This window comes from Magnolia sinica, chromosome 2 (assembly GCF_029962835.1).
Source record: "Magnolia sinica isolate HGM2019 chromosome 2, MsV1, whole genome shotgun sequence".
Lineage (NCBI taxonomy): Eukaryota > Viridiplantae > Streptophyta > Magnoliopsida > Magnoliales > Magnoliaceae > Magnolia > Magnolia sinica.
In genome coordinates this window covers 100,595,800-100,623,777 of record NC_080574.1, presented here as the reverse complement: position 1 = coordinate 100,623,777, position 27,978 = coordinate 100,595,800, and the positions used below count along the sequence as shown (strand labels likewise).

At 40.9% G+C, this 27,978-nt stretch overlaps 1 protein-coding gene across 4 annotated transcripts in view; it reads left to right on the top strand.

The window, feature by feature from the left end:
* The window catches only part of LOC131237309 (probable diphthine methyl ester synthase), a 60,033-nt gene that overhangs the window by 19,834 nt on the left and 12,221 nt on the right, over nt 1–27,978 (top strand). For all 4 annotated transcript variants that reach the window (XM_058235011.1, XM_058235009.1, XM_058235010.1 and 1 more), the window contains exons 3-6: nt 6,800–6,924; nt 12,851–13,080; nt 24,679–24,718; nt 25,000–25,091. In XM_058235011.1, coding sequence (XP_058090994.1) covers nt 6,800–6,924; nt 12,851–13,080; nt 24,679–24,718; nt 25,000–25,091 — 487 coding nt within the window. The remainder of the gene's footprint in view (nt 1–6,799; nt 6,925–12,850; nt 13,081–24,678; nt 24,719–24,999; nt 25,092–27,978) is intronic.

Here is a 27,978-nt window from a genome sequence, read left to right as displayed (position 1 = left end):
AAATTCCTTTGTCATCCCTACAAACTCCCCCGTTGCCAGATGGCCCGGGGTTTCCCCTGGACGAGCCATCAACCTTGAGCTTCACGGCGCCCCTGTTGGGTTTCTCCCATCTAACATAAGACATGGAAGTGCAGGGGCTGGCTGGAGGAGCGAGCCGAAGATCCTTCACCATTTCCTTATCGGCCTGGTTCTTGGTTGGGGGGAGGGGAAAGGCACTTGATATTTGAAAGAGCCAAGACTGGACCTTGTGAATCGCTTGGGATGGGTCGAAGTGGGCCCTGTCAAAACGGAGGGATTCCTAGCGGTCCAGATTTCCCAAAGAATCAGGATCGGGGTGAGCCCCCTGAGGACGCCCAGAAGGGAGGAGTCCTTGGCCATGGCCCACCATTGGGAAGCTCTCAGGCCAGTCGATTGGTTAAGGAGGAGGGCCATCGAAAGAACAGAGGAGAAATGGCTCCAAAGAGAAGATGCCAGATCGCCAACCATAAAGAGATGGTCAAGGGATTCCTCAGAGTGGGAGACGTTGCAATAGACACAAGAGGAGGCCAAATGCACGCCCTTCTTCTTGACGTTGGAGTCCACAGGGACAACATTGTTCAAGACTTTCCAGCAGAATGCAACTACCTTAGGAGGAAGGTGCGGGTGCCACGTCCACCTGGCCCAATTACGTTCCTGACCATGGAGGTGAGAGAGCTCCCACGCTGATTTGACGGAGAAATTACCTGACTTTTCTCTCGTGTAGACTGCTTGATCCTTGCCTGATTTTAGCGCAATACCTTCTACGATAACGTGAAGGCGCACCGAGTCTGGGAGCGGGCTGGGGAAAGGAGCAATAGGGCCTTGAGGGCCTATGAAATCCTTTATCCGAAGATTCTAAAGGAGCAGAGGGGTTGTGGCTAGAAACCATCTTCTGAGGGGCCCCAGGCCCATCCAGTTGTCATTCCAAACATTGCTGTTACCGTCTCCCAGCAAAAGACAGGAGTTATCTTCAACAAGGTGGAGGAGCTTCCTGATACCTTTCCACGCAGGAGAATCAGTGTTGCGTTGGCTAGTGGAATCACCGGAGTCATTGATCATGTATTTGGATCTCATGAATTTAGCCCACAGACTGTTCTTATGGGCGAAGAAAATGGTCCAGGCCCTCTTGAGCCTCAGGGTAGCCGAGATTTCTCTTAAAGTTTTTATGCCGAGCCCACCCTCCTTGGTGGGGAAAGTGATTCTTCTCCAACTTACCCAGTGGTATTTTTTTTCTGCCTTCAGACCACCCCCAAAAGAAGTCTGCGAGCTTGGACTCCAGGGCCTGCAGCCTTTTAATGGGAACGTCAACCGCAGCTAGAATATGGACGGGGATACTGGATAGGACATGCTTGATAAAAGTAGTCCTGACAGCCTGATTGAGAAAGCGAGCCTTCCAACCCGTGATCCTGGACTGGATTTTCTCAACAAGGGGGTGGAAGGAGGCCGGGCGGACTCTTCCTTTGGCCAGCGGGACACCGAGGTAGACGAAGGGAGTGGAAGAGCAAGCAATACCAGTCAGCCTTTCAATGCTATGAGTCCTCAACAGCAGCATCTTGGAAGACGCCAGAAAGCTACTCTTGGAGTTATTGATCTTGAGGCTTGAAATGTTCTTGAATTTCTGGAGGAAGGCCACTAGATTTCTGATGGAGGAGCGGCTATCGTTGGTGAAGATGATAGTGTCGTCCGCAAAGAGGAGATGGGATGGAGGCAGGCTTCTACTTCTGGTTCTGTAGGGCTGGCAGGCGTTGGACGCGGTCAGCTTCTTTAGGCCCCGGCTGAGCACTTCCATGACTAGAATAAAGAGGCTGGGAGAGAGGGGATCTCCCTGACGCAACCCTCTCTCGGATTTAAAGAAGCCAGACGACTCACCGTTGAAAAGCACTAAGAACCATGGGGTCGGCCAACATTGTTCAGCAATGGAAATCCACGCCTAACTGAAGCCAAATTTTTGCAGAACCGCCATAAGGAAGGGCTAGCTGACACAGTCGTAAGCTTTCTCAAGATCAATTTTGAGGATCAGGTTACTTCCCCTGACTTTCATGTCCAAGTCACGGAAGATTTCCTACGCCAGGGCAATGCTGTCGGCTATAGACCTACCTTTGACAAAGGCCATTTGTTCCTCTGAAATCAGCTTCGGAAGGATGGAGTTTAATCTAGCTTCAATCACCTTGGAAAAGATTGTATACGCGATTGCATAGGCTAATTGGGTAGAATTGTGAAAAGGATTTGGGAGCTGTACATTTTGGGATTAAGCATAGGAGGGAAGCGGTGATAGCTCGAGGGAACGTACCTCCCTGAAACAAGAATTTTACTGTAAGGTGAATGTCGATTCCGACAATGTTCCAGCAGGCTGAGAAGAAAGCGCCAGATAGGCGTCTGGCCCGGGGGCCCCGTCAGCGGGCAGATCCGAGATAGCCTGCTTCACTTCGTCGAGCGAAGGGATAGCCATAAGATCATCATTATCTTCGGAGGAGACCAGCTGCGGGATAAGGTTGAGGAAGTCTCCAATGGGGTCTGTAGAATCAGCTGAGTAGAGATCCTTGAAGAAGTTAGCCGTAGCCTCTTTTAGTTGGGCTCGATTCGTAATTTTCATCCCGTTTTGCTGCACTATTTCTTTGATTTGGGAACGGCGGATGCGGTTGGAGACAGAGGCATGAAAGAACTTCGAGTTGCGGTCTCCTTCCTTAAGCCATCGGTTTCTAGATTTCTGCTTCCAAAACAGTTCTTCCAATGATTCCAGCCGGGCGAGATTCTGTTTCTCCAAATCCAACTTAGATAAGTTGGTGGAAGACAGGTCCGCAATCGACTCTTGCTCGAGCTTCTCCACCTGCGCCGTGGAGTCCTTGATCTGGGTGAAAATGTTCCCAAACTCCTTTGAGTTCCAATGCTTTAGGGCTGCTTTTGTGTTTTTCATCTTGCAGAGGAGATGGATCATAGGGTTAATGAACACTTCCGATTTCCAAGGGTTAAGAACCACCTCTTGAAAACCCTCATGGCAAACCCACCGCCCCTGCTAATGATTCCAACATTGTCACATCATTGACCGATCTCCATTATTTCCAGTAGCCATCACCCATCTCCATTATTTCTAGTAGCCATCACCTGATTCCATTGTTGCTTGTGATAGCAGCTGATCGTCGCTCCACTTGGCTGCAACTGTTTGTTTACAAAACTCATCACTCGAAACCCACTTTTGTCGTCTTAGATCTCTGCTCCTTGCTATTGTTGTTGCTGCCATTGCCATTCCACTACCAATGCAAAATCCTCTTTCTGTTAGCGATCACCATCATTTTCGGCGTCAGGTCTACAAACCTTTCCCTTCTTTGTTGTAAACCCTAGCTTCCGAAGCCACCACTGCCCATCTTCATTATTTCTGGTATATCTCACCTGATACAACTGTTTCTAGACTCGATTGCCCTAACTTGCTAGCAATCCCTTTTCTACCTCCTACATTATCGATCTAATGGCCATACTTGCCGCCTCGAGCGTCGCACCCAGGCATTGTCCTCTCTAGGTGACTGCTCGTTGGTTGATGTCGTCCACCATTTCTGCTGCCTCATAGGTTGACCTCCATCCAACAACACCCTTGTCATTGCCCATCTAAGATCATTGTCCACCACTCGTAGGGCCATTATTTGCTACCCCATACACCTTTAACGATGTGGCTTCTTCGTACTTGAGCTTTTGGATCGGACTTGTTTGTGCCGGGCGTATGGACCAAACTCGTTTGTGTCAGGCATTTTAGAACAAATTTTTTTTTTTTAAATAGGCGTATGGACTAGACTTGTTTGTGTAAGGTTTGTGAACTGGACTCGTTGGTGCCAGGCTTATGGACTGGACCTGTTGTTGTGAGGGGCATGCAGACCAGACTCCATTATTGTGTCAGCTTGTGCTGGACCTTTTTTTTGTTTGTTTGTTTGTTGCTGGAACATCTAGAGCCAGTGGAAGTATGTATCCACTAGAAGAGTAATGGTTGAAATCCTGGCCACAGGAAGTGCCATTAGATCATTCGTTAGTTGTTGGAGTGCCAATGATTCACATCCTAGAAATTGTCAAAAGTGCCTGCTTGGCGCTTGCCTTGTGCTACTTGTTTCTTTGTTGCCTTATGATACTCATTGTTTTGTTGCCTCGTGCTACTTGTCGTTTCATCACCACGTTATCATTGATTGTTTTTCCTTTTGTTTTTTGACAAATATTTACCATACCTTTCAAATTCAGGTTCCTCCTTTCAGAGCACCTTGAGCTTGATGGGGGGATGTTAGAGTAGATTTGGATAATCTTCTTAGATTAATCTTCTTTATTTTTAAGAGATGTACTTGTTGAGGCCTCTCCAAATCTCTACATATCTCCCATCTCCTCTATATATTCATGTTGTTATCAATGAAATAAATATCTTCCGGTTTCCACGATGTAGTTTCTTATGGTGTAACAATTGCCTTAAAAAAGTTAAAAATAAGACCTCTGAACTAGCCACATATAGGCCCTTGGATGCGCTACATACAAAATTTGCGTCGATTGGACAATTCTTACCCTGGGGTGGCGCATTCTTTAGGTCAATGACTTTGGTTGAGTTTTTGTAATAATATATTTTATTCCCCAAAAGTTGTCCCATGGAATTGTTATGATTGTCTTGATCAATGTATTTATGGATATGGCAAATTCGGGATAGAGCTTGCTTGATGAATGATGGTTGAGGGGATGGAAGTGACAAATGCCATAGGGAAGCCCTTTGTTTTAAGAGGAATTATGGGCGTCATAGTTCAAAAACATGAAAACTCGACTCAACTCGATGTCCACCCAGGTCGGGTCTACTTGAAGACTCGACTTGATATTTAAATATTATATTAATAAGAACACCCACGATTATAAAAATTGACAACATTATCTTGAATGAACTGCATAGCTTGTTGGTGGAGTTGCTTGACTCTTTAGAAAAAGAGAGGGGTTTGAATCTCAGACCGTGCACTTTTATCTTTATTTTTATTTATTTATATTATGAAAGGCAATCACCTAGAGAGTGACTCGGTATGAGTCGTGCCTAATCAACCAAGTTAGCGAGTCAACTCGATGAATTTGGCTGAGTCTCGACTGAGTCAAGATCACCAGCGAGTTTCACTGTGACTTGGCTCAAAATTTCGTTCAGTCGAGTTGACTTGTTGAGTTTCGACTTGAGTAAGTTTTAGAACTATGATAGGCATACTACACATCAACAAACAATATATACATATATATATATATATATATATTGATGTGCATTATTTTGTATGTGTGGTGACTTGTTTGAAGGGTCCAAGCTGTTTATAGGATGGACCTCACTATGGATGGGGGACACTTGAAAATCTCCCCATTGGGATGTTTCTACCTTTGATCGTTGAACTATTTTTATATGAAAATGCACCATCTCCTTAACCAGCTTTTTGTTGATCATTGATTGGAAGGTCAGGATCTTCCAATCTTTCAGATTTTCGATGCAGCTTCCATTGGCTTTGTATCTAGTTAGATATTTGATTTGGTCACCAAACGATAGCCCTACATGTACTGGATCATTTGAGTCAGAAAAATGTATAGTTGGACCCTATAGTTCCTCTTGTATACTCATGTTTTTTTTTTTTTTTTAAATTCTTATTTATCATATTTTCACATATCCTTGTTGGCCATGGTTATCATTTTGGTTGGAAATTGGGTACAGTGGATGTACCTTGGGAAGCTGGGTGGGCAGAATGCACCTGCCAAAATAACAAGTACTATTTTGATGGTGGAGAAGTACAGAAAGAATTACATAACCTTCTTCTTCTTCTTTTTTTTTTTCACCTCTCTAAACGTTCATCATGTTCCAAACAAAGTCAACCCACCAACATATTCAACAAAAAGTCAATTGGAGGGTACTTCCAAACTCGACCTTAAGCATATGCAAAGATATCAAGCTGTTTGATTTTGGATTTAAATTTCGATTCACATTTCAACTAAGTTCTGTTAGGGTGCATTTTGATGCTTTGTTGAATTGAACTGCAATTTGCATCTTGTTGCAGTGGAAATGGACCAAGTGTTGGTGGTATCATTCTAATTCGCGACTTTTAACTTCTTCTGTTGCAAGCTTTCTTTAACTTCATTATCAAAAAGTCAATTGGACGATACTTCCAAACTCTACCTTAAGCATATGCAAGGACATCAAGCTGTTTGATTTTGGATTTGAATATCGATTCACATTTCAACTAAGTTTTGTTAGGGTGCATTTTGATACTTTGTTGAATTGAACTGCAATTTGCATCTCGTTGCAGAGGAAACGGATGAAGTGTGGGTGGTTATCATTCTAATTCGTGACTTTCAACTACGTTTGTTGCGAGCTTTCTTTAACTTCATTATCGAAATGGGTTTTTCTTTTGTGCATTGCTAAGTTAGCTTTTCGGTGTATGGCCAACTTATGGTTAGCGGGGCTTCCAAAGTGTGCTTAATGTGCTTGTTATTTGGGGCAGCGAGGAAAATGGTACCTGCACTAATCAAGCTAGTGACTTCTGACCTTTTCTTCCTCCAAATGTGGTTGAGAAAGAAAATGACCTTTCTGTTCTTATCTCAACTACAATTTGCTAGTAGTGCATCTTGTCAGCCTTAGGAACTGCAAACAGCCAAACATGCATTATAAGTTATTAGTCATGAAGATCTAATCCCCATGAGTTTTCATATTTTTGACAATCCTACATTTTTGTGGCTTCTATTTTGGTTGGAAAAATTTACAATATATCAAAGATAGTGAACTGTTTGGTGCTGGAATTTGGTTTTGCAGGAGGAACTGTATGGAAGGCCGGTTATCCTTGCAGACAGAGAAATGGTAGAGGAAAGGGCAGATGATATACTATCAGAAGCTTGCGAGTCTGATGTAGGTTTCTTGGTTGTTGGAGACCCTTTTGGGTATGTTACATTGTTGATTTGGCATATTTTAATTGTTAACTTTTTGATGTGTTTGGTAGCAGCTTCTCTTTCGGAATAGAAGCCATTCTACACTTTAGAATAGCTTCTATTTTGTAGGAGAAGCTGCCAGAAGTAGCTTCTGGTGGTGTTACCAAACGCAGCCTTAAGAGTACTGAGAATGCAACTGTTATTTAGGAGATACTTCAAAGCAACGTGTTCATTACCTTAGCTTTATAATTCAAACTGATGGAGAGTTCAAAGAGGATCTTTCCAATATAATTATAGCTGAGTGGATGAACTGAGATGTGCCTTTATATGCCGTGTGATTGCTGCATACCTGTGAAACTCAAGCACATTTTTATGGGGTTGCTATTCAACTGGCTATGCTATGTGGGGCGGAGACAATTAGGAAGGAATATCAGCAAAGGATGAGCATTGCAAAGATGAGGATGTTTGATGGTGGGAAGTCCAGCAAGTGGAGGATTTAGAATGAGGTATTCCAAAAAATAAGAGTAGGTCCAATAGGAAGTAAAATGAAGGAGGGCATATTCAGTTAGTTTGATCGTGTACTTGAAAACTGGAGGCCCTTCTTACAAGAAGAGAATTTTGACTCTTTGATTAGAATTGATGGGCTTGAAAGGAGGATGAGTGGAAGTCTGGAAGACCTAAAGGACTTGGATCAAGGTGTATATGAGGGATATGAAGGTTTGTTCACTTGCTGAGGATGGCACCTGTGAAACTCAAGCACATTTTTATGGGGTTGCTATTCAACTGGCTATGCTATGTGGGGCGGAGACAATTAGGAAGGAATATCAGCAAAGGATGAGCATTGCAAAGATGAGGATGTTTGATGGTGGGAAGTCCAGCAAGTGGAGGATTTAGAATGAGGTATTCCAAAAAATAAGAGTAGGTCCAATAGGAAGTAAAATGAAGGAGGGCATATTCAGTTAGTTTGATCGTGTACTTGAAAACTGGAGGCCCTTCTTACAAGAAGAGAATTTTGACTCTTTGATTAGAATTGATGGGCTTGAAAGGAGGATGAGTGGAAGTCTGGAAGACCTAAAGGACTTGGATCAAGGTGTATATGAGGGATATGAAGGTTTGTTCACTTGCTGAGGATGGCACCTTAGATGGGAATGATTGGAGAAATAGGATTCGTAATGCTAATCTCAAAATATCTGGGACAAAGCTATGATGATGATGAACTCACTTTGCCTTTTTTTTTTTTTTCTTTTCTTTTCCGGGTTTCATGTGTTCACTTGATTTGGTGTTCTTTGTTAAACTTAGTGAGATATTAAAAACTGTTGATATTTTATTGCTTAACTAAATTGGAACTGATTACTGCAATCGAGATTTTATTCTGCTCGTGCTACGTATAAGGCTTTGGGCTCCTGTTCTTGCTTCCGCTTTGTACTAGTTTATATTTGCTAACATTTGGAATGGACGCTTCCCCTTTCCCACACCTTAATTTATTGCTTTCTTCACGTCACACTTCATGCAACCATAGTTAAATGCCAAATACATTGAATTTCTTGTAAGTAATGATTTAAAAAATAAAAATAAAAATAGAAGAGGCAAAATTGTGTCAAGGGCAAGGTATTCAAAATTGGTTACATAAACCGTTACACTTTACGGGATCAAAACGACCATTACAGAAAAAACAGGCTGTAATGGCCACGTAACGGTCCGGTAACAGTTTTTTCAAAAAACAAGAAAAGGCCGTAACGGCTGTTACGGCCCGTATCATAACGTTAATGGTGGTGGCCGTTACGGCCACCGTTACCATTTTGTTACACCTTGGTCAAGGGGGCAAGTCATTGATCAAATCGATGGTAAAGAATTCTCCACCTTAGAAGTTGAGGACAACAATATGTCTAACCTCTAAGAAAGGTCGCTAATCTTGGAAAAGAAAAAGGAAAGTCTCCATGGTTTTGGTCTTTTCTTTAAATTTCCTTTTACAATGACTACACTAAACAAGACCTTTTCCTCTAGGTCTTTCTTCAAGGTTGTAAGTCTGAAATATGCAAGTTGGAGAGGGCAGCTTTAATGAGTGTGGGATATTTGGATTAACACATTGTCGAAGAGCATTCAAAATGATGGTATTTCCTGGTTGACCAGAGATAATCTGGTTCCTTGAAAGCTTCATTTCTATGAACATGAGATTAAAGGGCTAATATCAACAGAAAGCCAATGGAGGAATGATGAAGAGTGGAAGAAGAAGATTGTGTACAGGCTCTAAAGGGACCTCGAAAAATGAGTAGAGATTGAGTTTGTTGCAAAGCTAAGGATGTTGAGATGGATGTGTGGGAGACAAGGATCAGATTAAGAATGAGGTCATTCTATTCTAAGCAGCGTTGCAAGATGAGTACAATGATGGAGGGTGAATTGAGATGGTTCAATAATGTGCAACAATAACCGAGACGGCTCTGGTAAGGAGGGAAACATTGATTAGGATTAAGGGCATAGACAGAGTATGAGAATTTAAAAGGATATGGATTGAGGTGGCAAGAAGGGACATGAAAGCCTTTCAAGGATAGAGCCTTACATAGGATTGATTGGCAAACCAGGATTCATATAGCCAATCCTATATACTTGGTAATAGTTTGGTACAAGGCTAGGAGTGGTAATGATGATTACAATGCTACTTAGTTTGGGTCACATTAAGAGTTTGGTTAGAGAAAAGGGTTTGTTAAAATATGTTTTAAAATTTGAAACTTGTTGAGTAAATTAGTGATGGTTTAGAACTAGTTTTGGATTACTTGAGAAAGTTTCTTATAGTTTAACTTCTATGCTTAACTTGAAGTCTATTTTGGAGTGGAATAGTTTGAGCCTTTGAGGAAGCTTTTGTTTTATGAGGTTTGCTATGCCCACATGCATGTGTAAGGCAACCCATCTACATGCCACCACATGTGCATACATACTAAACTGGTGCGAGATCCAAGTCATCTATCCCAATTGTATAGATGGTTTTACCCATAAATTAGGTTGGACAACTTATCAAATGGGTCACAATGTTAGAAATAAGTGGATGGGTTAGAAAAACTTGGTGCGAGATCCAAGTCGTCTATCCCAATTGTAATGTGATCTGCTCTCTCGGCAGATCTATAGTTTTCCTTTCTTTCCTTTTTGTTTTGTTTCCTCTTTTGTGTTTTTAATATTAATCTAAGTTATCTTTCAAAAAAAAAGAAGAAAGTGGATGAGTTAGAAAAACTTGGCCAAATTTTTTTTTTGTTGCTGCCCATCCATTTATTTCATAAATTGTGGCCCACTTGATAAGTGGACCGGCCTATTTTTGGGCTAGGGCATTTAGACAAATGGATCCATATGATGGAGTTCTATAGATGAGCTTCTTATACTTGCACACGGTCTTAAAAAAGCTCTTCTTTTGTAGGAAGTTGCGACTGTTTTTGAATTGTAAGTATGGTTAAAGGTTATTTGGGATGTTTGACAATTTTTTCTCTGTAATTAAAGACTGAGCATTTGGTGACCTTGAAGAGTGCATTATACTTGCCATAATTAGGATTTTTTTCCCGCTTAGAAGCACAGGGCTGTCAACAAGCAAGGACTTTAAAGTTATACCAGGTTAACCTCTAACCATGCAACATAGGCTAGTAGTCTTAGATGTGTGCACTAAGTGCTGAAAAAGAAGAGACTTGGGCTAGAGTTATCTGACGGTGGAGCTTAAAAGGGGAAATGTCAGTGTTATGATAGGAGAAAGCGAGGATAATCTTGAAGTGGCGGCCAAGGATTTTGTAGATAGAGATGATTGACTACATAAAAAAGAGTGGCCAAAAAGGTGTTTGGGGGATCTAGAGGGAAGAAAGGTAGGGACAAAGAAAAGTGGTGGTGGTAGGATGAGGTACAAAAGACAATTAGCAAAAGGAGGTCAGTTATAAAGAGAGACAAAATGATTGATAAAATAAGTGATAAAATGATTGAGAGCATATTGAGATACTTCATGTGCAGTGTGGCCAGAGATGGCTCTAGAGAAACGGGAACATTGATTAGGGTTGAAGCGCCTGGAAAGAGTTATCTAACGGTGGAGCTTAAAAGGGGAAATGCCAGTCTTATGATAGAAAGCAAGTAGAATCTTGAAGCTGCGGCTAAGGATTATGTAGATAGAGATGATTGACTATATAAAAAAAAATTGGCCAAAAAAGTGTTTGGGGAATCTAGAGGGAAGAAAGGCAGGGACAAAGAAAAGTGGTGGTGGTAGGATGAGGTACAAAAGACAATTAGCAAAAAGAGGTCAGTTGTAAAGAGACAAAATGATTGATAAAATAAGAGATAAAATGATTGAGAGCATATTGGGATACTTCATGTGCAGTGTGGCCAGAGATGGTTCTAGAGAAACAAGAACATTGATTAGGGTTGAAGGGCTTGGAAAGAGGACTAAGGGAATACGTAAGAGGACTTCAATCAATGTAGTTAGAAGGGTTATGAAGACTTGTTGACTTACTATGGATAGAACCATAGATGGGAATGATTAGCGAAACAAGATTTTAAATCCAACCCCAAATAGCTGGGACCAATATTTTAAGTATCGACGATCTCGGCCGATATATCCTACGATATATCTTGTATACCGCCTGTGCAATACGAAATGCATAAGTAGTGGGATATATCCCACACTTTTGATCCGGCAAGCATTTTCGATTTTCGATCCTTTTTTTTTCCCTTGTTAATCATGTTAAATTAGTGTCAAATTGTTACAAATCCCCGTGAAAAATCATGGATTAGGAGCTTCGATTTTGAGATTTGGAGGAGATGGGTTGAGTTGTGGAAAATTGAAAAAAAAAATAAAAAAATTTCCAATTTCTCGCAAATCGGTTGCAATCTTTGTGTCCAAACATAAATCCAAACATGTATGTAACCTGATCTAGTGATTCTTCTCTTGCTTTTGAATGTATTGCTCGTGTTTCCACACTTCTTACTTTTGTAAATTATATGAATAGACTTTGAATATACTCGCATCAATTCAGTTAGACAACGCATAGATTAGTACCCCATACAAAGAAAACCTATTATGTGCATTTGTTTTTTGTAATATTTTGATTTATAAGTGTGTATTGATGTCTTGTTTAAGAATCACTGAAATTTCATTGAAAAATTTGACCAATTTCCCAATGTTTCTCCATGTTTCCAACAACAATGATATATTATGCGATGCGACCGATATATCCCATGCAATAACCGATACAGATCCGTATCCCAAGGGTGCGATATGCAATGCGATACTGAACATTGGCTGGGACGAGGCTTTGATGATGGTGATAATGAGGATATAGATTTGAAGACTGCTGGCCTCATTTATATTTGGTTATGTAGCATAAATCAAACTACAAGGTTTTGGGATCATTGGCCTGTCAAGTTTCTAGTTGTTGCATTTACTCCATTTTGCTCTTTGGTTCTATTATCTTCTTGGGGAAGGTTGAGAAGAGAGTCACATATCATACTAGGTGGATTGATGTTTCGAAACTTGAGGAGGGTGGTTTACGGATTGCCAATATTCAGGAAGAAACAAAGTTCTTGGAAAATTTTAGTTTGATTGGTATCTCATGGAGATGGAGAGGAACCAAATATATTTGGAGGAAAGTCACTGAAGCTAAATTTATGTCTGAGGCAGGAAAATAGGTTAGCCATTAAGACATCATATAGATTAGCAGCATCAATATGACTTTATTGCTTGTGTCAGTTGACCTGTCATATTCTGAAAAATAGTGCTCAGATATAATGTCCTAAAAACTTACGGTTTATAGTTGTATCATGCTCAACGGAACCAGAAGTAGCCAAAATAAAATATTCGAGTCCAAAATAAATTTCACTAGTAATTTTCTGCTTCATGTGAGACTTGTTACTTAAGACCTGTTTATTCTTCACCTTTTTTCCCCCTTTCTTGCTGTCTGACTTCCTACCGTGAATACAGAGCAACAACGCACACTGATCTGGTTGTCCGGGCAAAAAAATTGGGGGTGGAAGTCAAGGTTGTTCACAATGCATCAGTAATGAATGCAGTTGGGGTTTGTGGTTTGCAACTTTACCGCTATGGTGAGACGGTTTCAATACCATTCTTTACTGAGACGTGGCGGCCTGACAGTTTCTATGAAAAGATTCGGAGAAATCGCCAGCTTGGATTGCACACACTCTGTTTGTTAGGTGAGTTTTTATCGATGCTTCATTAGCTCTCCAATTACCAACAGCCTTCTGATACTGCTTAGTTAATGGGATGTTTCATAAGAATGAGGTCATTACTTATTGCAGCTGCATGTCACCAGTCCTCCCCCCACCCCCCCGCATTTGGTGTTGCTCCATTTCCGTTACTGACTTTTCTATTTATGTATCAGACACCATCCAGAGGTATCATTTAACTGAACTTGTCAGTCCCCATTCCCCGGATGATTTTCATTGAATGATCACTATGCTATCGAAGGATGGTTGTTTTGTTACTGTGTTCCTATATCATGGTAAATTCTGTTACCATTTTTGTGTGACCCATCAAAAGGAAAAACATTCTGTTACCACTTGAGAAATTCAAAGTGCATTTGGATCTTGAAGGCACTCTCCATAGATAGAGTGCTGGTGGGGAAAATAGAAAAATAAATAATAAAATACAAGCACACTATAATTCTGACAAATAGGATCTGATTTCCTTGTTTCTTTGTAGGAGAGTAGAGCGCATCCGCATGTATGTGCTCCTGAGTGTTTGGGATTTTATATTCATTTGAAGTCTCATTTATAAGGGTGTTGTGCATATGCTTTGCTGTGCCGTCAGCACACCATTCCTTTATGTTCATTAGGGTTAACAAAATATCACTAGGGTGTGAGAGGATATTATTTTCTACACAACCCTTTCCCCTTTCTCCATGGTTCTCTTTTCTTCTTCTTTCTTCTCCACTGTGATTAATTACATGGTATCAGAGCATTAAGATCCCCACCACCTACTTTCCCTCTTGTACCATATCCTTTCTTTTCTTTTGCCTTTCTTTTTTTTTCCTCCTTCCTTTTCCTTTCTATTCTCTCCTTCTTCTCTTTTGCCTTTTGTTTCCATTGTCCGCCAAGCAATCAGATCTTGTAGACAAAGTTACCTCACCACATGCTACAGTGTGGCTATAGTACCGTTATAGTACCGTGCTACAATACCATGCAATAGTGCATGCGGATTGTTGGGTGAGTGGGCGTGCCACTTGAGTAAATGTAGTAGTTGATTTTTTCCCCCTAAATTCATCACGTTGTTAGTGCAAGTCTCTGTTTCTTTTTGGGAGATCATATGAGTTCAAACCACCAGAAAACTAGAGTACTTATGAGGTCCACACAACCAGTTTGCAATCCAACATTAATAATTACCATTATATATTTATTAGGCTCAATGACCATAACTACCTTGATTAGTCTCAATCTACCAAGTTGTTTTTTTTTTTTTCCTGAGAGGAAACGACAATTTATTAAAAAGCCCACAAGCGGGAAAAGAAGAAGCCAGCCATAGATGACCCATCATGAATCCATGATGATTGGGAAAGCAATGATCTGCAGTTATGTCCTGGTTTCTTCATTCTATGTATCCTAACATAAGCCGTGGATTGATGCTCAAAATAACTGAAGAAGTATGGGATAAAGTTGCCAGAACGTATTCTTGAAGGGATGATATTGCTCATGTCTATTAGTTGCATCAAGAGATCACGAGTATGCAACAAGGCGAATCTTCCATAGAGGAATATTTTGCAGCTCTTACAACATACGCAGAAGTAGGAGCTTGATCACTGTCAATCAGCTACTTCTAAGCAGCAAATGGAACAATGATATGTATTTGAGTTTCTGGGTGGGCTACTACCCGATTTTGAGCCTCAACGCGTTCAGCTCCTTGGGAGAGTCTCTTCCTTCTCCAGGGGCTATGTTAGAGGGGAGGCTCATTTTAGGGCCTCTTTGGGTGTGCAACCTTTAATTGTTCATGAAATGTCTGCACTTGTAGTAGGGTCCAAGCCTTGTCATGGTGGACCATTTGAGAAAGTATAGTCTCAAACCTTTTCGAATAATATTGACAAAGACAATTGCTCCAGATAGGTATGTCAGCATGGCGGGATGCTTTTCTAGGGATGGGGAGAAGGTTGTTTGGTCCCCTCCTTGTCGTAGAAATATGTTGGACGCCGAATTTGAGGAGGTTCTCAATTTGTTGGAGCTTCTCAATCCGGTAAAGCTAGATCCACTCCGAGAAGATGGTATTGTGTGGGTTGGAAGCAAGTCTGAGAAATTCTTGGTCAAAGGTCTCTACAACCTCATCTCTTGGATGCCTTTGTCTACTGATCTGTGCCACCCTTTCCATTATTGGTTTTATGGAGCGCCACCTAGGGTAGCGGCCTTTGTCTGGATGGTGGGTCAGAAGAGAATCTTGACAGTCGACAACCTCCAAAGAAGAGCACTTGTTCTTCCCAACATTTGCCTAATGTGTATGCAGAGTGAGGAGACGATTGATCATCTTTTCATTCATTGTCCTTTTGCAACTAGAGTTTGGGACCACTTTCTCTCATGTTTTCACACAGATTGGGTTATGCCTACGTCAGTGGAAGACTTATTATGGGCCTGGCATGGCGGCAGTGGTGGTAAGGCTATGAAATCTATTTGGCGGCTTCTCTTGATGGCAGTTCTCTAGGTCATTTGGGGATCAAGGAATAATTGTTGCTTTTGCAATATTTCCAAATGGGAGAATGTGATTATTGGAAGGGTTAAGAAGGCTAGTTTCAGAGTGGGTGGTTTGTGTTAAGGTAGCCTTGACTGCCCTTCCCTTCTAGCTTTGTGCTTGGGTTTGTATTTTATCCGCTTCAGCATTTTTTCTAATAAAAGTTTTTGTTATCTCAAAAAAAAAAGACAGTCGTTTGCAAATACTGTGGCTAATAGTGTTGAAGTTGAGGGGGAGCAGATTTCAGATGACGTGTCAAGCTCCACGGATCAAATTAGTGCCCTTTGCAAGACCGTCAATGATCTTCCTTAGGAGTTGGCTGAGCTTTGGACTTCTTATTCGGTTGGTACTTTTAGTAGTCATTTACGTACATCTGCTCATTCTGCACAGTCCCATCACATCCTTCCATGTATTGGATTATTCACACCAGTGCCACAGATCATATGGCCAATATGTAAGGTCACGTTTGCCGCATTCGAGATATCAAAATATAAATTGGAGAGGATAGATGGATGGATCTATCTTTCTATGAATAACATGCAAGGATGTAGCACCTCGAAGTGCACCACCACTACATACAGGAGGTGTTAAATGGAGATATCGACCTTGTGCCCATATCCACCGAAGAATCAAAGTTAAAAAAAAAAATAATTTCGAGCACGTTTGGTCGAAGTATATCTTGTCTTTACCACGAGTCATTTTCCTTAGCTCACAATAAATGTTGTTTTGACCATATTCGCAGGTTCTTCAATTGTCTTTCTTCCATGGGTACATCAAACTTGCTAATGGTTCCTTTCCAGGGCTTTTGGGAGAGGAGCTTATCAACCATCCTCATCCATGATGCCATTTGTTCTTCATGTGCCTTCCTTTCCTTCCAATTTATTGTTTGTTAGTGATCTAACTAAATAGCTTAATTATTGTGTTACGCTCTTCCCATCCTACTGTGTTATATAGGATCTGGAAACGAAGACGAGGATTGGTGGTGGACGCGTGAATATCGAGAGATGTACTTGTTTGATACTGGTGACATCTCTACTAGTCGTCTCGGAATTGTGTCTTAAAAATAAAGAGCTTGTCCAACTCCAGATTTTTTCTTTAGGTCATTTGTCCGTTAGCTGCCTTAGATTTTTTCCCCAATAAATTTCAACTAGACATGGAATTCAAACATGGTGTTTGTCAGTTGTCAAAACATTGTCTTACTACATTTACCCCTAAGTTCAACTTCTGTTGATTTAATTCATTTTGCTATGTAGGGCCCTGCCCTTGTTACTTTTATTTTTTGTTATAAGTACTATTTCATTCATTGATGACTTTTCTTGATTCACATAGATTTATTTGATGATATTTAGAAGTGGAGTACCGTCTTACTGTTAAAGTTTTTCATAAAATTATTCTTAGCTTGATCAGAAGATAAAGTTCTTCGATCTGATTTTGTCATGATCTTCAATTTTACATATTTAATCATGTAGGATTCTAGACATCTTTTCCGTGTACTCAGGAGAATGGAGTTGTAGAATGGAAAAACTGTCATCTTTTGAAGGTCACTAGATCCATCTTAAAAAGGGTGCATATTGTGAAGATCTACTAGGATGAGGTAGTCCTTACTCGGACTATGTGCTCAATAGGATGCCATCCCCATTGCTTGAAAATAGTCATCCTCTAAAATTGTTATATCTTGATCTGCAACTATTTTCTGTTCTCACAAAAATAGTTTTAGGATTGTGCATGTTTTGTCCAAGTTTTAGGATCCTCTTGGGACAGGTTCAGTCCTCAATTAATTATGTGCCTGTTCTTGGGATACGTGCAACACCTAGAAAGGATGCAAGTGCTATTGTCTTGTGACTTGAAAAAGGTACATTTCCAAGGGCGTTATGTGCTTTGAAAATGTTCGCTATTTCTCCACACAGACAACTGCTCTCCACTCCTTTTCGTAGTGATGCATTTTCTCTTCCTGTTGTTGATGATCTTATGGGTGCAAGTGAAGTTATTTTTGAGTTAGTAGACAAGTTGCTAAAGGTGTATACTCGAAGGAAGTAGTTGGACAAGCCCTTAGAGCTTCCTGAACACCATATAACCTTTGTTTTGCAGAACACTGTCTTCTTCTCTAGATTTTCCAATCGCATTATGAAAGGCAAAACGTTCTTGTACCTCTCACATATTGGCAATTTTTTGCCTTACCATTCTGTTTCACCTTATTTTAAAGCTTTCGTTTTCTCCATCCCGTCTGTTTCTATTCCCACCAATGTCACAAATGCCTAGGTTGATCGTAGTTGGAAAGCCGCAATGATGGGGCAAAGTGGCTGCTTTTGAATAGTACAATGTGATATTCTTGGTTGTCCCAATGATAAACATGTTGTGGGATGGCTCAGAAACATGATCTAGACGGGTCTATTGGTTGGTAGTTGGTACATGGCTCATCTTATTGCGAAGGGGTTTACTTAAAAATTTGGGTTAATTATCAGGAGACTTGATGCAGGACATGAAAATTAAATATGATATGCAAGATTTCAGACTTTAGATCATACTAATTTAGAAATAATCACAAAAATTCCACATCCTACATAAAGTCAAGCATTTAACAAGGGGAATCTATGAGGGTCCAAGCCTACACATGTTAGGGTTGGATCAATTAAAAATTATAGACCAAACAATGCTCAAAGGAGAGTAAATTCATCCACACATGCAAAGGATTATTCCCCAATCCAAGGGATTCACATGTTTCAATTTGGGAAAACCTAGGGTTGCAAAAGTGGAATAAAACTTGGGATTTAGGATTATCTAGGGTTAAGGTTAGGGAAATAAGGCGAGACAGGAGTGAAATAGAGGAGAGAGACAAACCTGAGATAATTCACACATGTGGACAGCGGCCGGGTCTAGACGCACGTGCGTTGGATCCTGCCTGCACATGTGTGGGGCCCACGAACCCAAAAAGAGAAAGCTTGGGTCTGGTCGGCTAGGGGTGGGTTACCCACACATGAAATTTTAGGCTGATTTGAGGTCTGGTCTGTGCACGGTGGATTTGAAGATTGGATGGCTGCTAGAGATAATGAATATTGAGGGTAGGAGGTAGGGGCGATTTAGGATGGGTGTGGCTTCGCACCACGATAGTTAGCCCTTCGAAGAAGGGAGAGTTTTGCACCCAGTTAGATTTAACTCAGAGAATTAGAGAAGCAGGAAAACATAGAATTTTATTCATAATCTTCAATGAAAAAAACCTACATGGGGTTGCCTATTTATAAGAAAACCCTAAAGCCTAAAAGCCGCGTCATTTGCGCACACTATTACTTAGAGACGAAGTAACAAAAATAACAACTAATCAAAACTGTTTATGATGTTCCTAATAACGATAATAAGCAAAACTCAAAGTCCTATATCATCTAGGGTAGTGGGCCACGATCATGAGATCCAATGGTGGAATCACTACGATGATCAGGTCCACTCCAATGCTCCATAGCACGACTCCCTAACTAAGAGGTCCTCCATAGATGTCGTTGTCGATCCAGATCGATAGTGGGGCCTTCCTCCTTGAGTACGGGCGTAGGGTGGGGGGTGCGTGCGTGCGCATGATGTCCCCATCAACTCTCCTCGGCTGCAAAGATTTTGCCACTGGTGAAACAAAACTCTTGAACCGCTCCAAGATGTCAGGATCATGTCTCCGAAGCTCCTCAGTGAGCTAGGCACTATTTGAAGTTGGGTGTGATTTCCACTTGACCAGGAACTTTTGAAATCCGCTGTCCGATGTTTATACTATTTGGTGGTCCAAAATATCCTCTATCTCCTCTCTGGGTGTGGGAAGGGTAGGTATGGGAGGTAGAGGCTGGGAAGATGGATAGGGAAAAAGCCATGAATCAAGGGAAAGGTCTGGGGAATCAGGATGGTTCGGTGCAAGGCCGGACAATGTATCAGTGGTCCCTTGAAATGCAACTATATCCTTCACATTGAATGTGAAACTAATTCCCATGGAAGGTGGAAGATCTACCACATACGCATTGAGACTATTTCGTTTTATAATTTTGAATGGTCCAGTGCTACGTGCGTCTAATTTACGAATGGCTCCCTGAGGGTACCGCTCTGGCCTGATGTGGACCATCATAGTCCCCTACATTGAATTCCTTTAATCGTTTATGTTGGTTTGCCGAAATTTTGTAATGTTCATTACTAGTATTGATCTTTTGCCTAGTTTCTTGATGCAATGAATGAATGTGATGTGCAAAGAACTCTGCAGACTCTGATGACTTATAAGACAGACATAAGGACAAGATCAATAGGCTTCCTAGGAACAACATCACACCAAAGTGTGGCTTTATATGATCCAAACTGAATAGAAACAAGACATTGGTGCGAGACTAGACTGGAAGTTTCATTAACCCAAGACACTTTATAGTGTTGAGAATGGGCTTCAAGCTCCAAGCCCAAACGACTCACAGTGCCAGTTGATGCCACGTTGGTACAACTACCATTATCCACGATCATCTTGCAGCTCTTATCACGAAATTTTGCGTGAGTATAGAGGGTCGTGTTGCACCTCCAATCGTCGGTTTTCTTTGCTTGTGCAAAGGCGCGACGCACAACTGCAAGGGTCGCAGACTCTTGCGCTCCCTCTTCCTCATCAGTAGGAGTTTCTGCTGGCTCATATTCTTCCTCCTCACCATCACTTTCTTCTACTTGTCCATCAATAAGGAACACCTTGGTGCCTTCTCTCGTGCCACACTGGTAGGCAAAGTGACCACACCCCTGACATCTAAAATGCCTAGTTGCATCACTTTTGTGCGAGCTAGACCCGATAACTCCTTTACCCTTATCATCCTTGAGCCCGAATTGAACGCTACTGGAAGGCTTGTATTGATATACAGTGCTAGGCTTAGCCCCAGAAGGGTTGGCCTTAGCGCTAGAATCGCGAGGCTTAAACCGCCTTTCCACATGTGTTTTGAGGTATTGCTCGACCTCCAACACTACTTGATACATCTGTTCAAGAATGTCTGTCCTTGATGAGCAACTCTCTCCTAATGTCTGAATGGAGGCTCGTCTTAAATCGAGTAAGAGAGTACGGGATCCTCATCAACTTCACACTGGGTCAAGTACTCTTTGAACTTCTCAATGTATTCAGCCACACCCATGGAACCTTGTCGAAGAGACTGCCATTATTTAACCAACCTCAAGTGATAAGAGAAATTGAGGTACTTTTCCTTAAGAGTTTCTTTCATTTCTCCCCAATGGATTATTGGGGGCTCCCTCGACCTTTCTTTCTTTCATTCCACAGTAGCGTAAAACCTCTTGACTTTGCTCACAAGCTTCATCTTAACAAATCGGACTCGACGAGCATCCGACATGTCGTACCACTCAAAATAGTAGTTCATATCTGCCAACTAATCTAGAAGAGCTTTATGGTCCAAGTTACCATGGGCCTCTACTCTAACTCCCTGGAGGAGTCATGCATCTGGGTCATAGCGGTCATGATACCCCTCGCGGGGTGGGTGCACGGGTGCGCGCCCATGACCAATTCCTTAGCCACCTCCATTCCGTTGTCTATCCTCATGACCACCTGCCTGAGATTGGGCATCTTCCCCAATGGTGGGGTTTGCCCAAGCGGAGGTCTCTAGTTGGGTAACATGCACATTAAGTTGTTCAAAGCGTTGGTCAATACGTTGTTCCAAGTGCCTACCCAAAGACTCAAATTGCCAGGTTATATTGTTCATTGACTCTTGCAATTGCTCCATGTTTAGTATAGGGTGCAAGCCAAAACCACGACCAGTACATGTGGGCATACAACTATTCACTCAACTCAAAGACCCTCTAATACACTGTATCTAAATGGGACTAAATGATCCCATAGGACTATATGAGGGAAACTACATAACGCTACTAAAATTCTAGCAACATAACTGCCCAGATAGTTCGTTAACAGAAAATTCAGCCATGAAAATTGGGGATTTTCTGACAACAAAAAATTCAGCAATCCATGTTGTGAATGATGGGTCCTAAACAGTCCTATATGATGAGACTTGATGCAAAATAGACGTGAATAGACTAAACCCTAAACATGCAATGCATTCCTCTATGAAAATCCTAAGCCTTGATACCAAATTTGATGCAGGACATGAAAATTAAATATGATATGCAAGATTTCAGGCTTTAGATCATACTAATTTAGAAACAATCACAAAAATTTCACATCTTACATAAAGTCAAGCATTCAACAAGGGGAATCTACGAGGGTCCAAGCCTACACATGTTAGGGCCGGATCAATTAAAAATTATAGACCAAGCAATGCTCAAAGGAGAGTAGATTCATCCACACATGCAAAAGATTATTCCCCAATCCAAGGAATTCACATGTTTCAATTCGGGAAAACCTAGGGTTACAAAAGTGGAATAGAACATGGGATTTAGGATTATCTAGGGTTAGGGTTAGGGAAATAAGGCGAGAGAGGAGTGAAATAGAGGAGAGAGACAAACCCGAGATGATCCACACGTGTGTACAACGGTTGGGTCCAGACGCACGTGCGTGGGATCCTGCCCGCACGTGTGTGGGGCCCACAAACCCAAAAAGGGAAAGCTTAGGTCTGGTCGACCAGGAGTAGGCCACCCACACCAAATTTTAGGTTGATCCAACGTCCGGTCTGCGCACGGTGCTCCGCCAAAGTTTTAGCCTTCCTGTAGAGCCTGATTTTGCAAATCTGCTGTAGAGGAAGGATTGGCTGCAAAAGGGGGTGGATTTGAAGATTGGATGGCTGTGGGAGATGATGAATATTGAGGGTAGGAGGTGGGGGTGATTTGGGATGGGTGTGGCTTCGTACCATGGTAGTTAGCCGTTCGAAGAAGGGAGGGTTTCGCACCCAATTAGATTTCCTCAACTCAGAGAATTAGATAAGTAGGAAAATGCAGAATTTTTTTCATAATCTTCAATGAAAACAAAACCTACATGGGGTGGTCTATTTATAAGAAAACTCTAAACCTCAAAAGCCGCGCCATGTGTGTACACTATTACTTAGAGACGTAGTAACAAAAATAACAACTAATCAATGCAATCAAAACTGTTCATGATGTTCCTAATAACGATAATAAGCAAAACTCAAAGTCCTAGATCATCTAGGATAGTGGGCCACGATCATGAGATCCAATGGTGGAATCACTATGATGATCGGGTCCACTCTAATGCTCCATAGCACGGCCCCCTAACTAAGAGGTCCTCCATAGATGTCGTCGTCGATCTAGATCGATAGTGGGGCCTTCCTCCTCCTTGAGTACGTGCGTAAGGTGGGAGACGTGCGTGTACGCATGATGTCCCCATCAAGACCTTTGCCCTTGTTGCTGAGTTGAACTCTGTGTGTGTCCTTTTATCTTTAACATCTCACAAACGTTGGTTCTTTATTAGGTTGACATGAAGAATGCCTTTCTTTATGGCGATCTCCATGAGGAAGTTTACATGTCTCTCCCACTTGGCTTTTGGCCATCTAACACGAGAGGAAACGTTTGCAGATTGAAGAAGGCTTTATATGGTCTCAAACATTCACCTCAGGCCTTAGAAGCTTAGGGCATCTCTTAGATTGGATTTTGTAGAAGTGCGTGTGATCATTTTGTCTTTATTAAAGACACTAGTCGATCTTTCACTGGCTTAGCGGTCTATGTGGATGATATTGTTCTCACTGGTGGTTGTGAAAGTACGATTGCTAATGTAAATCAGTTTCTGTCTATATCATTTGGGATAAAAGATTTAGGCTTGCTCAATTGCTTTCTTGGGATTGAGGTTGGCCGATCGATGGGAGGTATGTTATTTCTCAAAGGAAATATGCTCTTGATTTACTTAATGGGACAGGGATGTGGGTGCTCAACTGTTGTCTACGCCACTTGAGGTTAACCACCCTCTTCATCATATGAAGTCTGGCTCTCAATGACCCTGATATGTATTGGTGGTTAGTTGTGGAGCTTAATTAATTAATTAATTTATTTATTTTTTTTCCCTTTTTAAAGACATGCACTCACACCACAATGGGTACTTGAACCCATGACCTTGTGTTAAAACTCTTGTGAGTCTACCACTAAGGCATGAGTAAGGACCCAAAGATATAATGGTCACATGGGGCATTCCGAGAATTGAACTGGGGACCCCTCGCACCCTAATCGAGAATCATACCACTAGACTTAACTCTCTCTCAAACTGACATTGCGTACGCTGTGAACATGGTTAATTAGGTAATATAGTCTCCTTTCCGTCACCATCTGGATGCCGTATACAGAATCCTTTGTTACTTGATATCTGTTCTTTGTAAAGAACTCTTGTATGCCGATTGTGGTCACCTCAACATGCAGGCATATTGTGATGTAGATTGGGCTGGGTTTTCTGAAGAACATCGTTCCATTTTGGTTACTGCCGGTTTGTTGGGGGAAACCTTGTTCTGTGAAAAGATAAGAACAGTTAGTGGTTGCTCGTTCGTCGGTCGAAGCAGAGTATTGATCCATTGAGGTTATTTGGATTCAGTCTCTTCTTGTCACATGTGCATGTCTGTTTATACTTTGATTCTGTTGTATTGTCATGATTTGGCAGCTATTCATATTGCATCCAATCCGGTCTTTCATGAAAGAACAAATCACATTGATGTTGAATGTCATTTTGTTCGTGAGAAGATATCCTTTGGGCTTCTTCATACTCATGTTTGAACCCATGATCAGCTCGCAAATCTTCTTACAAAGGTTATTTATCATTCGCATCTTCAAGCAATTACAGTAAGGCTGGGCATGTACAACATTTTTGCTCCAGCTTGAGGGGGAGTGTAGGGGAGTAAATTGCGTGCATATGTATGTGCATCTGAGTGTTTGGGATTTTATACGCATATGAAGTCTTATTTGTAATGGTGTTGTGTATATGCTTTACTGCTCTCTCAGGATACCATTCCTTTATGTTCATCAGGGTTAATAAAATATCATTAGGGTGTCGGAGGAGAGATTATTCTCTAAACAACCCTTTCTCCAAGATTTCTCTTCTTCTCTTTTTCTTCACCACCATGTGATTAATTACACTTCAATTATGTATTTACTTTTTTCTGCCGCTGAGAATCTCATTAGAAATATGTTACAAATTGCAGATATACGTGTGAAAGAGCCATCATTAGAATCTCTGTGCAGGTATTCTGAACTGATGTGTCTTCTCTCTCTCTCTCTCTCTCTCTCTCTCTCTCTCTCTATCTCTATCTCTATGATGTTCCTATGGCCCTGAATAATGGCTATAAGTTTTCAAGCATGACTTGATATTTATGCTCGTTTGAATGGCCTTCCATTGAAAGCATGTGCTTGGTTTCTTGCTGTCCTTAGTCATTGCTTTCTTCTTAATTTTTTGGTTTCTAGTTTTCTTGTATAACTGATTGTAGTAATGCTCTTCCTGCTCCCTGCACTTTGAATATTTCCAGAGGAAGAAAGCGCTATGAACCACCAAAATATATGACAATAAACACTGCCATTGAACAGCTCTTGGAGGTTGAACAAATAAGTGGAGAATCTGGTAAGTTTCTTGAACCTTGACCATCTTCTTGACTCATGTCAGGTTATGCATCAAGTATCATCTTGTTCATTTTTGTTTATTATTATTATTTTTTTCTCGGGAAAAAAAATCTCGAGAATAATTGGTATTAAAATGAGTAGTCTAAATAAAGAAATGTAACACTATTTATGAAAGGTCCATGTATCATCATATTGAAAAGCACATTGAAACTATTCTGGAAAGTTTTTTGTTCTTCACGCGTCTCTAAACATGAAACTGAAAAAGCTAAATTCAATCTAAATCCCTCAATCAGGGAAGAGTTTTTTTTTCTTCCTCTTAAATGTACTTCACAGTGAACACTTATGATGATTTTTCCATGCAATGAATATTCCATTATCATGATTTAATGTTGCTATTCCAGTATCAATCTTTGACGTATGCTTTCTCCCATCCTCTTCCATCTGAAAAAGGGCGTAAGTTGCAGATTGCTATGATTGTATTGGGCACCATCTTTTGGAATGTAATTCTACAAAGCAATCTCCTTGATGAGGATATGATGTCCTTCACAAGGCTTATGAATAAGTTGCACAAGCTCTGGCTTGATCCTTTTTAGGGCACTGAGATTCAGATGACAATGGCATGCTCTTTGCTAATTTGTTGGAAGCTCAAATTACTTTCAACAAGTCCAACGTAGTGCTTAAAACACTAAAAGAAGGCTGAAGTCATCAATTTCAGCTCCCTAATGCCAGTGGTACCTTCATTAGTTTGTTTGCTGACTTCCTCCTAATTCACCAGGTGGAATCTGCACTTTCCTCTAAACCTTTCCATAAGAAATTCCTATGAATATTTTATAACATGCTGATCACACTCGTTGGGCTCTGGAACAAGGGCATGTAATACACATGCATATTGGACAAGGTCGCCTTATTGAGAATGATTCTCCCTCTTTAAGGAGAGATCTATCTCTCCCCTTCGAACTAAATGAATCTCTCCACAATCTTATCCCAAGCAACCTTCGTTGGTTTCCCAATGCACAATAAAGGCCAAGATAGGATGTTGGCAAATTACTTTCCCTATAGCCGAAGACATTTGCCAAGCCCCCAAATTCACGTTTTCTGGATATTAATTTGTAGCATTCTTCATAGCACTGGATAATTGTTCCCAAATTATCAACCTATCCGTCCTTATCATTGCAAAATAAAAGCATATGATCATCAAACTGGAACCCCAAATTTCTACCTGGGATCCTATCACGCCTAGGCCCCGCAATTTAGATACTGAGTGTGCACCCTTAGGCTCAAGTTACAGTCCATGACTCGTACACTCAATGTACTTAAATTAGTGAGTCACATCATTTTAATAGATGTATAATATAATCATAATTCTATGTTCTTATTAACATCCCCATCAATACACTCATATCAACCACTAATCCATTCACCAACATTCACCACCACACATCCATAGTAATGAAGAATACTAACTAAAATATTTCCGTCTACCCATTTGAGACTTTTATTAAGTCGTTGTTCAGATTTATCCAGGTATTTAAAAATTATAAAATATAAATAAGAAGCTATTTCGAAACAGAAATGAGAATAATAATAGGAAACATGTCCCATTTAATCATTTTAGTAATCCAGCGTAGTAAGCTCGTCTTCGGTTAAATATGGCCACTGTTCCTGTGGATCATCTACTAGTTTGGCATCACGTTCTTACTTTTTAGTCATTGTATTTGCTTCAATTCCATCTGTACAGTTTTTCCATCAATACATTGTCAACTGGCCAGGCCCAGTAAGTGAACCCATTATGGTTCGTGCACGCTACAATTAAAATAATAGACACAATCAAAGCATAACAATCGAGCATAAAAATTAGAAATACAATGCAAATGATGTAATTAATGCGAATGCTATGAATGATGTTGATGATGCATCAAGTGGGTATAAATAGAAACCATCCACTTGCTTGGGTTGGATATCGACAACCTGCATCTACACTTGGAAGGCTTCCACCATTGGTAGGCATGGGCAAGGCCCGCATCCCCCCCATTGGGCAGGCTTCCACATACAGTGGACTTCTAGTGGGTACAATGTGTTGTCCCCTAGGTAACCGTACAAGAGAGTTAACTATGCAAGGCATGAGTGTTTAATGCATCAATAATTATATAAACTGTCACATACATCTCTCTATATGAGAGGAATTTCACATGTTCATAATTCTAATAATATCTCAGCACTAATTAGTCCATAATCAATTCAATCCAGTCATTCACAATCGTAATCATAATACAACCAACCATAGCAATACAACAATTTACTTTAATCATATGGCGAGGAAACATGTTGGGATTACTCTCCTAATGATTTTGTGAGGAAAGTTAGAGAGAAATCTGATGGAGCAAATTAGGGAATACCTATAATCCATATGCAATGCATCACTATATTAAAAATGAATGGATGACAAAGGATCAAGTTCATAAAACCCTTGATTTGTTTTAATCACTGAGGCTATAAATGAGAGTGATTCTTAGGTTCTACAAGGTAATGTACCTAATGGATAGGGTTTATCTTATCTATCCCGGAAAACAAGGCAGGCTAAATATCTTATATGATGACCCACCACATGGATGGCTTGGATCTTGTAATAGCATGCTATGATGACACATATTATAGCATGCGTATGTGCTGTCCTAAACATGTCTGTGGTTTGGATAAGTTTTACCATACATCCACATCCCCTTCTATAATACATATGGTAGAAATATATTATATTATGTACATATAATACATTTTTTTTCCCAACGTGGGTCCTACTACAAGGATCTGAACTGATTACATGGTTACCACCACTGTGGTGAACCTTGGAAGAAATTTCGGTCCAATCTGAAATCTGTGGGAGCCGCAAA